Source organism: Phalaenopsis equestris, unplaced genomic scaffold (assembly GCF_001263595.1).
Source record: "Phalaenopsis equestris unplaced genomic scaffold, ASM126359v1 Scaffold210889, whole genome shotgun sequence".
Lineage (NCBI taxonomy): Eukaryota > Viridiplantae > Streptophyta > Magnoliopsida > Asparagales > Orchidaceae > Phalaenopsis > Phalaenopsis equestris.
This window is the reverse complement of record NW_018229940.1, coordinates 243,791-256,746: the sequence shown is the minus strand read 5'-3', so window position 1 is coordinate 256,746 and position 12,956 is coordinate 243,791. Positions and strand designations below refer to the sequence as shown.

Genomic DNA, 12,956 nt, shown 5'->3' with positions numbered 1-12,956 from the left:
ATCACTTCAAAGACATAAAGCCGAACATCAGGATAGTTGGGACATCTCCGGGGTTTCTCCTGGATCTGTGGTATCCCCTACTTTTCTTTCATTTGAATTCCTTAAATAATTGTTCACATTTTGAGCCATTCTCATTTGACTTTCTTATGTCTAATCGTGAAAACCTAAACTTTGAAATCTTGAAAGCAAAACTACCTGATCTTAATCGAGAGTTATCTTAAGTGATTTCGATCATTTAAGATGTAATTAACTATAGGGGCTTGCCTCTATAGGGAACCAGGAACCCAGATAAAATAAACCCTATCTAATTTTTATGTTAGATAGGGGAACTTGTTGGCCTTTTTATAAAATATTTCGCAGATCAAAACGGATGTCACAAATTGTTTAGTCTGGATGATTAAATCCCTATTACAAGTAATATATTTATTCTTCGGGATAAATGTATTGCTTGTAGTATTGTATTAAATCATCTAAACTATTAAAAATGTGAGACTCGTTTGGTCTCACTTATTTTAAAAATTAAAATGTTACTTCTTTAAAAAAAAAGTTATATTTATATTATTTTCGAAATCCCAAAATCATCACCTTTTCAAACTACGAAAGTGAAGTTGAACAATAAAACGGCCGACAGCTGGTCATGGATTACTTAAGTATGTACATTTCATTCCCTTACGACATTCCTATACTGGGGTCTCAGTTACAGCGGTGCTTATCCGGGAAGTGATCCATTTGTATGAGGTGTGGGAATTGATTGTATCAAATAGAGAAAAAGTGTTCTTTAGCCATTTTTGGAAACAACTATTTAGATTGCAAGCGACAATCCTTAAAAGGAGCATCACATATCATCTCTAGACTGATGGGTAGATGGAGGTGGCCAACTGGAGTGTGGAGACATACCTACGTTGCTTTGTACTTGATATACCGAAGTTATGGGCTAAGTGGATTGCATGAGTCGAATATTGATATAATATTTCGTACCACACTGCAACACAGACAAACCCTTTCAAGATATTATATGAGTTGGAGGGGAGGTACATGATACTAGTAGAGGTCAATGGGCATCTTTTGAGGGCTTAACAAATTGTGAAGAGGAATGCAGACGAACACATGAGAGAGACGCAATTCGAGCTAGAGGACATGACTTACTTGAAATCGAGGCTTTACGGACAGAAAACATGGGCCAAGAGGAGCGAAAAACTTTTATTGAGATACTTTGGGCCTTATGAGGTGATGACACACATCGGAGCAGTGACCTATCATTTGAAGTTATCACCATTATCCACACTACATTCGGTTTTCCATGTATCACGATTGAGACGTGCGATTGGAGATTATACATCCTCATCTACACTACCGCCGACGCTGATGGAGGACTTGGAGGTGATTCTGGAGTCGTTAGAGATTGAATAAGTGAGGCGAGGACTCGGGGGCACGAAGGAAGTATTAGTTAAGTGGAAAGGACTACTAGACTATGAAGCAAAATGAGAGCCTTATGAGGTAATCCACAAGCAGTTTTCATCATTCCGTCTTGAGGACAAGGTACTTTTTTGTGAGGGGAGTAGTGTTACGCCGAATGCTTTCCCACCGGCCAACCAAACCAACAGAAAGGCCGATCCTGCGCGAATGAAGAGGTGGGGCGGCACTTTGCCGTAGGAGAAGAATGTAGGTAAAGGCCGGGGTCCATTCGTGCCATAACCATATATTCAAGGAAGAGAAATGGAGGGCATTATAGAAGGAAAGTTTTCAAATGCTTTGAAAGGTTTCTATTAAGGGAGGAACTTAGGATTTGTTGTGGGCTATGCATTATTTTGTGATTGCTGGTTTTTTCTTCTTTTTGGTGTTGTTCCTAGTGACATCTAGGGTGTGGTAGAGCCAATCAGCCTCTTGAAGATGGATCATTTTTTGTATTTTGCTTGTTTTTCCTTTGATTGTTGTAAGAGCACCCCTTATTTGTGTCTTTCCACCTATCTATTATGATTTCTTTGAGGTTTGTTCTTTAATTTTGGTGCCTAGGCTTTTTAGATTGATGTATAAATTTTTGTGATTTCTTGGTCCCACGGAGTTATTTGTAGACTTTTGATCATTTTGTCGAATATAATTTAATAATTTTTTCAAAAGTTGATTAATTACTGAATTAGCTGACTATTTAGTTATAATTGAATTCATTATGACTGGCAATGTATGTTTAGATATTCATAGAGGATGATTAGAAATTAATTTAGCTCATTATTTATTGGTTAATGATAATTAAAATTTAAAATTGATTTACTAGGGTCATTAGTAATATAATAATTACTAATTCTACATCAGATATCTTGCGAAGCTCCTACTTAAATCTTATATTCATCCATAAATTCAATCCTGAAACTAACCACCAGACAGTTTGTGTTGTTTTGACCAGATTTATGGCGGCTATGTAAACAATTTTCTAGGTTTAACATCCCTAGGATTTACTAAATTTGAATTTACAGAATTCATTACATCCTACTTGGAACCAAGCAAGCCATTATTATAACCTCTCCCAAGTCTTCTCCTGTTCCTAAAGCTCTTTACTCAGGCTTTCAGCACTCAAAACCTCACTCAAATATGTAAGCTTCCTTCTTTAGTCTACAAAACATGAAAATCCAACCCATGCAATCCTTAAACCCTTGCAATGAGACATGGAAAAGGACTCGTGGCTAGGCAATACATGCTCAATCATGCACTAATGCAGTTCCCAAGATCGAATACAAAGCCTCCAAGCATTACACTAGTTTCCTCGTCGCTAGTACCTTCTCGAAAATTCTCTCTCTCGCGCGCGCGCACAAACATAACAAAAAAATCATGGGGCATTTACATATATATGCCACCCAATTCTTATGTATTTACAAATCTAACCCTTGAACTTTACTTTTTTACATTTATACCCTCAAATCTTTCATATCACATGAAAATACCATTATTTTAACTTTGAAAAAGTTAATAAACTTCTTTATTCATAGGTAAGGTGGCATATATGCAAAAATTGAAGTTTAGGTGTTGGATAATAAGACATGAGTGGTATGCATATAAATCTTTCTAAAAAAATCATATATACAGTAATCCCTGAGCAGAAAAAAGCTGGGAAAAATGTATATACATTATTGATTTTTTAAAATGCACAAACAATGAGCTTCAAATTACTTTTACTATCGAGCTAGCTTAAGTTTGAGAAGAAAAGCATTATATATATAATCATCAATATGATCTGATTAAAGTAAGCAGATACATTTAAAAATGTATCCTAGGAGAATAATTAACCACGCATTGGACAAGTTGTAATCGTGCCATCTTAGGGATTAACATTTAGTAGGGAAATTTACATACTACCTCATAATTCTTATGTATTTACACATCTAACACCCAAAGTTTGATATTTACAGCCTTTGCATGAAAAGGTGTATTTCACTTTTACAAAGGTAGTGATGGTGGTATTTTTTATGTGATGTTAATGATTTTATGGTCTTGTCTCCATGTAAATATGAGTGTTTAGATCTTTGATATGTAAATACATAAGAATTCTGTGGTATATATGTAAATGCCCCTATTTGTTAACACCTGGGATATTATACACCCGAATAGGCTAGAACTTCATTTACTCCTGGCATGCCTTTTTTATTGACTAATGAGTTAGTGGGTTCCTTTGTTATTTCTTTATTTTGTCATTCTCTTATAGTGCCAGAACTGCAAGGTGAGCCAGAAGAGATTTCAAAAGCAAAGGCCCGTTTGGCTGCAACTGAGGTATTTCCATAGACATTTTTAAAGCTAAATGCTCACATTATTGTGAGTTTTATCTTTCCATAAATCCTTACATACGTGCCGCCCAATTCCTATGTATTTACATATCTAACACCTTAAACTTTAATATTTCCCTTTAAACCAACCAGTAACTTTCATATCACATAAGAAACACCATTATGTAACTTTCAAAATGTGCATAGGCATGGTGGCTTGTATGAAAAAATTGAAGTTTTATTTATTTTATTTTATTTTTTGAAGCAATGAAGTTTAGGTGTTAGATATGTAAATACATAGGGTTCATGTAGTATTTTTGTAAATCTTCCAAATATTTAAGGTACCATTATGTTGCTCCTTTTTTTGCTTGAACCTTTTATTTTTGAGTATTTTTGTTACCTGATAGGTAAATGGGCCAGTTCTTGTTGAGGACACCTGTCTTTGTTTCAATGCTCTTAATGGTCTACCTGGTATTTTCTGTTCTTTGGGTCATTACTCTTAATGTCATTTCTGTACTCTTAAGAGGAACATTTGGTTTTATTGTCACAGGTCCCTACATGTATGCCCTTGGTTCTTCCACTGTAACTTCTTTATCATATGATTTAGAGGAATTTACATACATACCTAACACCTAAAGCTTACCATATATATGTAATATGTATGTTCAACTTTTATGTCAAAATCACATCAAAAACATATAACATTTGCTGAAAATTGTATTTCATTTAAAAAAAAGTTAGTAATAGTGATTTTTTTTATGAGAGGTTAAAAATTTCGAGGGTATTCAAGTAAATATTAAAATTGAGGTGTTAGAAATGTAAATACATAAGAATTATGTAGTATGTCTGTAAATTCCTCTATCATTTAACCTTATGTGCTTCCATGAACTGCAGTATTCTCCTTTTCTCATGAATCTTTTCCCATACCTTTTCAAATCAAATTTCTAATGCTGAAACATTTCAGAAAGTGGTTTCTCGAGAAGATTGGACATGAAGGTGAGGGACACCATACTTATTTTGCATTAAGGTATTATGCAACAATCAAAATAGTGCTGTTTACAAAACTAGCACCCATGTGATTTTTTTTAACTACTGAACTGATGCATTTACGCGTGCCATGATCAAACCATTAGGAATTTGGTAAAATGAAAAATAATGGTTTTGGTTTTATCTTGAATTTTGTTTTTTGAGGGAGAATTTGAAAAATGGGTGAAAAAGAATGCTAGATTTGTAAATAGCAATGTTTCGAGTGATATGTATTGAATTGCCCCTTGCATTAACCCTCTTATAAGATTATCTAACTTCCAATGTCCATTCGATATTATTATTAGTTTTTTTAACTTTTTCCACGCAGGTTTGAACAATCTGCTGGCAGCTTATGAAGACAAATCAGCTTATGCTGCCTGCGTGTTCTCTCTTTCTCTTGGTCCAAATACAGATCCTTTGACGTTTGTTGGGAAGACAATGGTAAACTTTGGTGCATTATAGTTCCCACTTTATCTCAATTTGCAAGGTTTAATTTTTATGTCATTAAGAAAACGTGCTATGTTTTCTTTGTTGTAGGTCCTTTTGGGAATTTTAATGCCCTAATTTTTATTTTACGGAGAAAATATGTTATGCAGATTTAGTCGATCGTTGTTGTGGGATTTTTAATGTCCTAGATTTTTTTTTTTTAATGAGAACGGGACTCTGTCTTTATGCTGTTTTAGAAGAATTAGGGTTTGTAAATCTTCACAATAAAATTATGGGGCATTTACATATGTAACACTCAATTTCTCGTATTTATTAGGACCCAAAATTTACATTTTACATTTAGGCCACCCAAGTTTTTCATATCACATAAAAGTAAAGTACCACTATTTTAACTTTTACAAAGTGAAATATACCTTTTCATGCAGTGGTAACATGACATATATGTAAAAATTAAAGTTTGTGTTAGATGTGTAAATCCATAGAAATTGAGTGGTATACATGTGAGACTTCCTAAAAGTATAATGAAATTTGTCACGATTACAACATTTTTGTGGCCATAAATATTTTTAAACTCTTTTTTTTTTGTGCGTTAATATTCTTTTATGTTTCCTTCTTCTTATTTTATATTTTTTGCATTTGATTGAAATTTTTTCAATCTCCCAACACTTAAATACAACTTGTGTATGTGCATTCTTCTTTTTATGCCATTATCCTTTAATGCTGTTATTTTCGGCAATCGTAGTTATTTCTGTTCCCATAACAGTATTGTTACAATGAATGCAAATGTTGTAGTCGGATGCAAATATTGTAAAAATTTCAGCTCCTGTTGCCGTCTCCTCTTATTAATTGTTTTTTAGTCTTCTATTAATATGTAGGGGAAAATTGTACCAGCAAGGGGCGCGAATGATTTTGGATGGGATCCAGTTTTCCAACCAAATGGATATGAACTAACGTAAGGATTTTTTTTTTCTCATTTTATTAAATTTTTTATAAATATTAGAGACAGCGGTGTGCATGTTTGAAAGTTATAATTTTAATGAGTATGATTGAATTGAATAATATATTGACTCAAGGATGTCTATGTATATACAATAGAAAAGATAAATAAAGAAAAATATAATAAATGATGATATCATGAACATTGGCTGAACCAATGGTAAAGTTGAAAAGTGATGAAATAAAAAAAAGAAAAAAATCGAAGGACGACGAGTATTGAAGTCTAAAACTTTCATCTCCTTAAATTTTTATTAAAATTATTATTAATATGATTGTTAAATTAAAACACAATTAAAATAAATTATTATTAAGTATTTTATTTAGGAGGTCAAAACTTTTAATGTATTATATGATATTAAAGAGTTTAGTACAAATCTGGTGGTGATGGACTCCTCTAGCCATCTTCTCATTCCAGCACTAATCATATTTCATTAATGTTAAGGATATATTAGAATAATTAATTTTATTGATTCCTGATATAAATATTAGACATATATGATAATATTGATTAATTTTTCATTCTATATTTACTTTTTAATTAATAAGGATATTCCTTATAATGAGCATATATTACAATAATTAGTATTATTGATTTATAATATAAATTAGATGCATATTTTATAATTTGATATTGATTTGATGTGACAAACAATGAAATAAGCAAAAGAAAGAACATAGATTTTACGTGGAAAACCCAATACGGGAAAACTATATGTTGATGAGGAGAATTCACTATACAAAATCAGAAATTACAAGAGGAGAGCTTTGACCATCTTTAAATCATAGTAGGAAAAAATTAGTGATTATAAAAAAAAGGAGGATATTTATATTATTTAGCAAGTCCCCTTTAAAGAAAATAATTAAAAGGATTCAATAAAACAATAACACACGGATTGCAATCTAAAAACTATTATAAGATTGATCAAATGGTCGAAGCCTTCAATCCGCCTGCTCACGGTTTCCTTTTAGATTTCAATTCGCTTGCTAATAATTTTTTAATAAGAAGATAAGCGAGACAAATTTTGGTCATAAATTTAGGAATCCCAACCTTTCATAAAGTATGAATAGTAGAACTTTAAATATGAATAAAAGAACTTTCTTCACCTCTTCCATAAAGTTCTAATATTCAGGATTGAATACCAAGCCTAAGTAATGCTCAAATTTGGTTATTGGGAGTGTCTTAGTCATTATATTTGCAAGATTATTTTGAGTATTGATTTGCTTACATAAATATCTCCACGAGCAATAACTTCACGAACAAAGTGATAGCAAACATCAATATGCTTGGTTCTATCATTAAAAATTTGATCTTTTTGAGATAAATAACAACCTAACTATCACACTTTAGTGTACAAATTTTAAATCTTCACTAAAGTTTTTAAATAGACATTTCAAACGAAGAGCTTTTTTAGAAGCTTCAGTAACTGTCATGTCCTGAGCGTCAGTTGTAGATAATGTCATTGTTTTCTGTAAAGTTCCTTTCTAACTAATTGCAAAACTTCTATTAATAAACACGTATCTTGTAAGTGATCTTCTATTAATATCTGTAACATAATATAAATCAATATAACTAATGATTATTTGTAATCCTTTCAATATATTTTGTTTCACATAGATACCGTAGAATTCATTGAACTATTTTCCATTGCTCTTTACTTGGATTGCTCATATATCTGCTAACTGCACTAAGTACATATGATAAATCTGGACGAGAATATATGATAGCATATTTGAGAGATCCCACAACACTGAAATATAAAACTCAAGACATATGGGAACACAAAGCTGATGGCAGTCTAAAATCACAGTTAATGAAGTACTAATAGGTTTGACATTCTGCAAATTGAACATATGGATAACTTTTTCATTGTACCTTATTTGATTCAAAAATAACTTATTTGCCTTTTTATTTCTATAAACCATGTCAATTATTTTCTTTGCAGCTCTCAAATTCTTCATCAAACTCACTGTTAAGTTTAGTTTTTAACATTTGATAGCTTCTTTATTCTTAGCAGCTATCAACATATCATTGACATATAAGAACAATTCGATAAATGATTTATTATTATTTTTCTTGAAGTAAAGACAACTATCATAGCCACTTTTCTTAAACTCGTGGTTAATTGAAAATTTTTTATATCACTGCTTATAAGACTATTTTAGGCCATAAAAGATTTTCTTAACCAACAAACATTATCTTTCTTTCTTATAATCATGAAGCCTTCATGTTGCTTCATATAGATTCTTTCCGTTCATTTTTTTTAATTTTAAAAGGAGTCATCAGCTTATCGATCGTCGTATATTTCCCTTATTCGAATAAATCTTTCTCCTGAATCAGATCAGTGATTCTAAGAGGAGAGGAACCGAATAAGAAGGAACATACGATATTGAGACAAATAAGTGAAAATACAAAACGTGGAGAGTCTACGTGCGATAAATTTCACAAGGATAGGTCAAGCATGTTTGCCCAAACAAGATCGGGCGTAGGCACCTTGAACCATCATCCGCGAAAGAAGTATTTACGTAGACTACCTATAATCAGAGAGCCAGGTGTATGTTTCTATTATGGGGCCAAGAGTACTCTCAGAGGAACGTGTTGCTATTTGTTAATTATATATTGAAGGATACCCAAAAATACTCTCGATAAAAGAAGTTTCGGTTTATGTTATCATAGACCTGGGGTATAGACAATCGAATGAAGGTTATTCCACGTAGGAACAATCCTAATACTTTAAATCTCACGCTAAGTCTTCGGGCAGAGAGTGAGTCTCTCACATCCCGAATGAGTAGCGACTCATCGACACATGGGGCCCACTGAATAACCTAAATCATTTTGACGGGATATCCCAACATGTCAAATCATGTTTAGGTCATAAGAGCAGAGGACAAATCGTCGTATTCCAAATGGGCGGCAACTGATCAGTATTGGGCCCTCAAGGTGATATAAACGAAGTTAAGGAGAAGGGGCTCAACAAAAAAGATTGTAGACTGATCCTAAAATGGTAGAGAAAACTGGGTCAGGGTACCACGACCCGTCATCCACAGTTATTAGGATCCTAAATCTACCAGGTTGTGAAGTTAGTCTACCTAACACGTCCTGAGATCCCTGGTCATCATTCTGTGAATTGCATCATCCACGGGGGTCTCGGTAGCCCTAAGGTCAAAAGAAGGAAACTCTTTCTTATAACAATAAGCTGGAGCTCTCAGAGGTGGTACTTATACTTGCCGAAGTGGCGAGGATGCGTCAAGAAAGAAGAGGAGGGGAGGTTCAGTTATAAACTTAAAATGCTCCAAACAAAAGAACTTATATCCTATATGGGTCGGGGAGTTTTTTAACACCCTTGACGCATTAGACAACCACCTATGTAGAAAAATGAATGTTGGGTCAGTCGGACTGAAGAAACACTGGGACTCCTCGAGACATACAATATGAATGCAGTTATCTAGAGCGGTCCTTAAGTGTCGTGGAGACCCTATTAATATATGCTGGAAAGTAAAAATGTAGTTTTTTAAATCCTGAATATTTTTATCTTAAATTTTAATATTAAATTTTAATTATCTTGAATATTTTATTTAGAATTTAGTAGGAAAATCTTTAGAATTTTAAAACTTAAAGAGCCTATTTTGCGTTATGAAATCCCAAATTACAGAAAAAAAAAAAAAAAAATGCAGACACAGGCATATAGACATGCAAACATGTGACAAAAAGTAAAACAAACTAAATAAACTAATAAAAAGACTGGTGTCGCTCGATCGTCAATATATCCAAAAAAAGAAAGAGCGGTCGGACTCCGTATGGTGTCGCTCGATCGTCAATATATCCAAAAAAAGAAAAAGAGCGGTCGGACTCCGTATGTACATGCCCGGTCCTAATTCTATACAACAATATAAAAATGCAGAATTAAGATATGGGGCACGCCTTCATGTGGTTCCCGCGCCGAATACCTCAAAACTCGTGCCCGTATATTATTTCTGCTACAAGACTCTCCTAAATTCTAAAAGTACATAGGAAAAGAAAAGACTCAACCCTGCATGAAAACAAATATTAACAGGAAAACTCACATGCATATAACGTATCATGAGCCATGCCTAATAAGTGGGGGAGCTAAATAGAATCTGCAAGCAAATATTTAGAAATCGTTACTTGCTCCCTCCATGATGATACCTGTGTGTGTGCAAATAAACAAGCATATCTCCCTGCAGAAGAACACTCTTGCACGCTATCATACATATGAGACATACAGTCACACTACAAACACAATGCAAAAGAAAGATGTCTGACTGGGGAAACTAATCCCGCAAAGTACAATAGTCAGATATCAAAAAGACTACCTAGCACCCTAAATCCTAGCATAACACACAATCTAATGAAAGATGCATTAACCTAGTATCTAAGCGCGTGATAAGTCTGAGTATAGTATGACTATGATCGGGTCGCCATGTCAGCCTCATCTTAAAAATCCGAAAGATCTAAAGGGCGTCATGAAGAGGGGTAACACAAGTTAGATCCATCTGCGCTAAGACAACTCACATCTTAAACTGTCAAAATGAAAATCTCATGTTGTGATCTAAAAGTGGGATGTTGTACTTCATTATTGTCATTGTCAAGATCAAAACTTGTCTCTGATACCATTTATTATAACTAAATATTGAATTCAAACAATGAAACAAGTAAAAGAAAGAGCATTCACTCTATAAAATCTAAAATTACAAGTGGAGACCTTTTGGCTAACATAAAATCAAAGGAGTGAAAATCAAATGCCTTAAACAAAATTAAATGAAGTATTTATAGTCTTTTGCAAGACCATTTTAAAGAAAATAATTAAAAGAAGCCAATAAATAATAACATAAGGATTACAATTTAAAGACTATTATAAGATTGATCAAATGGTTGAAGTCTTTAATCTGCGTGCTCATGGCTTTCTTCTAAAGCTTCAGTCCGCGTGCTTACAGTTTTTTTCTAAAGCTTCAGTCCGTGTGCTTACAATTTTTTTCTAAAGCTTCAATCCGCGTGCTCATAATTTTCTTTGACGATGATAAGCGAGACTCACAAAATTTGGCTAACAAATTTAGCAGTATTTTTATCATAATATTGATTATTTATCCTAATATTTGTTTTATTTGGGTGCAGTTATGCTGAGATGCCAAAGGAGGAAAAGAACAAAATATCACACCGTTCAAAGGCTCTGGCTTTAGTGAAATCACATTTTGCTGCTGCAGGTTATCATTTTCAGAACTATGATTCTTCCTGACTTATAAACAAACTGAAAACTTACTGAATCAGACCAATGAGCTGTATTGTTATTCATATTTTAAGCTTTGCTAACCTTGTCATTGCAGCCATAAACATAAAAACCATCATTTGTCCAACAAAAATTTCTATATTAAAATTTGAGGTGGAAGGAAATTCTGGTAGTGCATATTTTTTGGGCTTCCAGGAATTGGTAGAAGCTGGTAAAGTTGGTAACATTTCACAACAAATTTGCAGAGATAAATAAAAATCTGTTATTAATTAGAATATAGAAAATGACACCACAAATGATTAATCTTTTAGTAGTTACAAAAACTTCAATACAAAATTTCTTTTGGGCAATTTAAGTTGCAGGCGTCGATGACAACAATATTGATTCTTACGCGTCGGATGTAAATTTGACAGCAGCCTATAACCTATACTAAGTATGAATAGTAGTGTCTTTAGCAATGTTGGCATATTTAGATAAAATTGTGAATATTGTTAGTTCTTCAAACCATAGGTAATATTGTTGAAAATTTTGAATGCACCATGTTTGATAAATAGTAATCATGATAGTAGGATGGTTGTGAATTTCTTTGAGGTGATTGAAGTTATAGATGTCGATGGTATAGATACTGATTTTTATGCTTGTTAGTTGTAAGTGCGACAAAAGCATGCGGCAGTTAGAATGTGTGTCTTCAGCAATGCTGTTGATTAAAATTTGAATGTTAGCTCTTCGAACCATAGGTAAATTCGTAAAATTTTTTATTGTGCCTTATTTGATAAATGGTAATCATGATGGTAGGATAGTTGTGGATTGTTGCCGAGGGTTGTAAAATTTTCAAATGGTGATTGACAATGGGGTTTTGAGACGTGATTAATGTAGTTATTATGGGTGTAGAATATTCAGATAAGCGCTGACTAATTTTTAAATGATGATAGATAACAATTTTGCTTTTTTCATATATAATGTGCTTGTTGGTGTTTATATGCATAGCTAAGATATTGGTGATGATGAATATCATTAGAGATGGATTAATTTCTTCACCTATTTTCTTTATTTGATTTTAATTGGTAGTATTAACAATTGGAATATTTATTTCTTCATCTATCATTTTAGTTCGAATTTTAAAGTGCCGTTCAGTTTCACTTTTTTATTTATTTTTATTTATTCTATTATTTCTATGTTAATATTTAATTAAAGATTTTCTGCGTATATAGTGAATACTCTAAACCTATTTTTGTTGAAGATAAATGGTATGGATGAATTGTAGCTTGGATTTAAATATAATAGCGATATGAAAAAACGAGAAAAAAGGTGGAAATTTACATACTTATCACACAATTCTTTTGTATTTACATATCTAACACTCAAATTTGATATCTACACTTAAAACACTTTGGTGTAATAAACCTATGCATGAAAATGTGTATTTCACTTTTAAAAAGATAGTGATAGTGATATTTCTGATGTGACGTTAAAGTTTTGAGTGGTATGTTTG

The 12,956-nt window shown here is 32.8% G+C and overlaps 1 protein-coding gene across 1 annotated transcript in view; it reads left to right on the top strand.

The window, feature by feature from the left end:
- LOC110036787 (inosine triphosphate pyrophosphatase) overlaps positions 1-11,641 on the top strand; it is a 25,647-nt gene extending 14,006 nt beyond the window's left edge. Inside the window, exons 2-8 of the mRNA XM_020741314.1 lie at positions 3,695-3,759; positions 4,160-4,223; positions 4,303-4,312; positions 4,717-4,748; positions 5,107-5,219; positions 6,101-6,177; positions 11,353-11,641. Of these exons, the coding sequence (XP_020596973.1) occupies positions 3,695-3,759; positions 4,160-4,223; positions 4,303-4,312; positions 4,717-4,748; positions 5,107-5,219; positions 6,101-6,177; positions 11,353-11,473 (482 nt within the window). The 3' untranslated portion in view covers positions 11,474-11,641. The remainder of the gene's footprint in view (positions 1-3,694; positions 3,760-4,159; positions 4,224-4,302; positions 4,313-4,716; positions 4,749-5,106; positions 5,220-6,100; positions 6,178-11,352) is intronic.
- Positions 11,642-12,956: the final 1,315 nt, after the last annotated feature.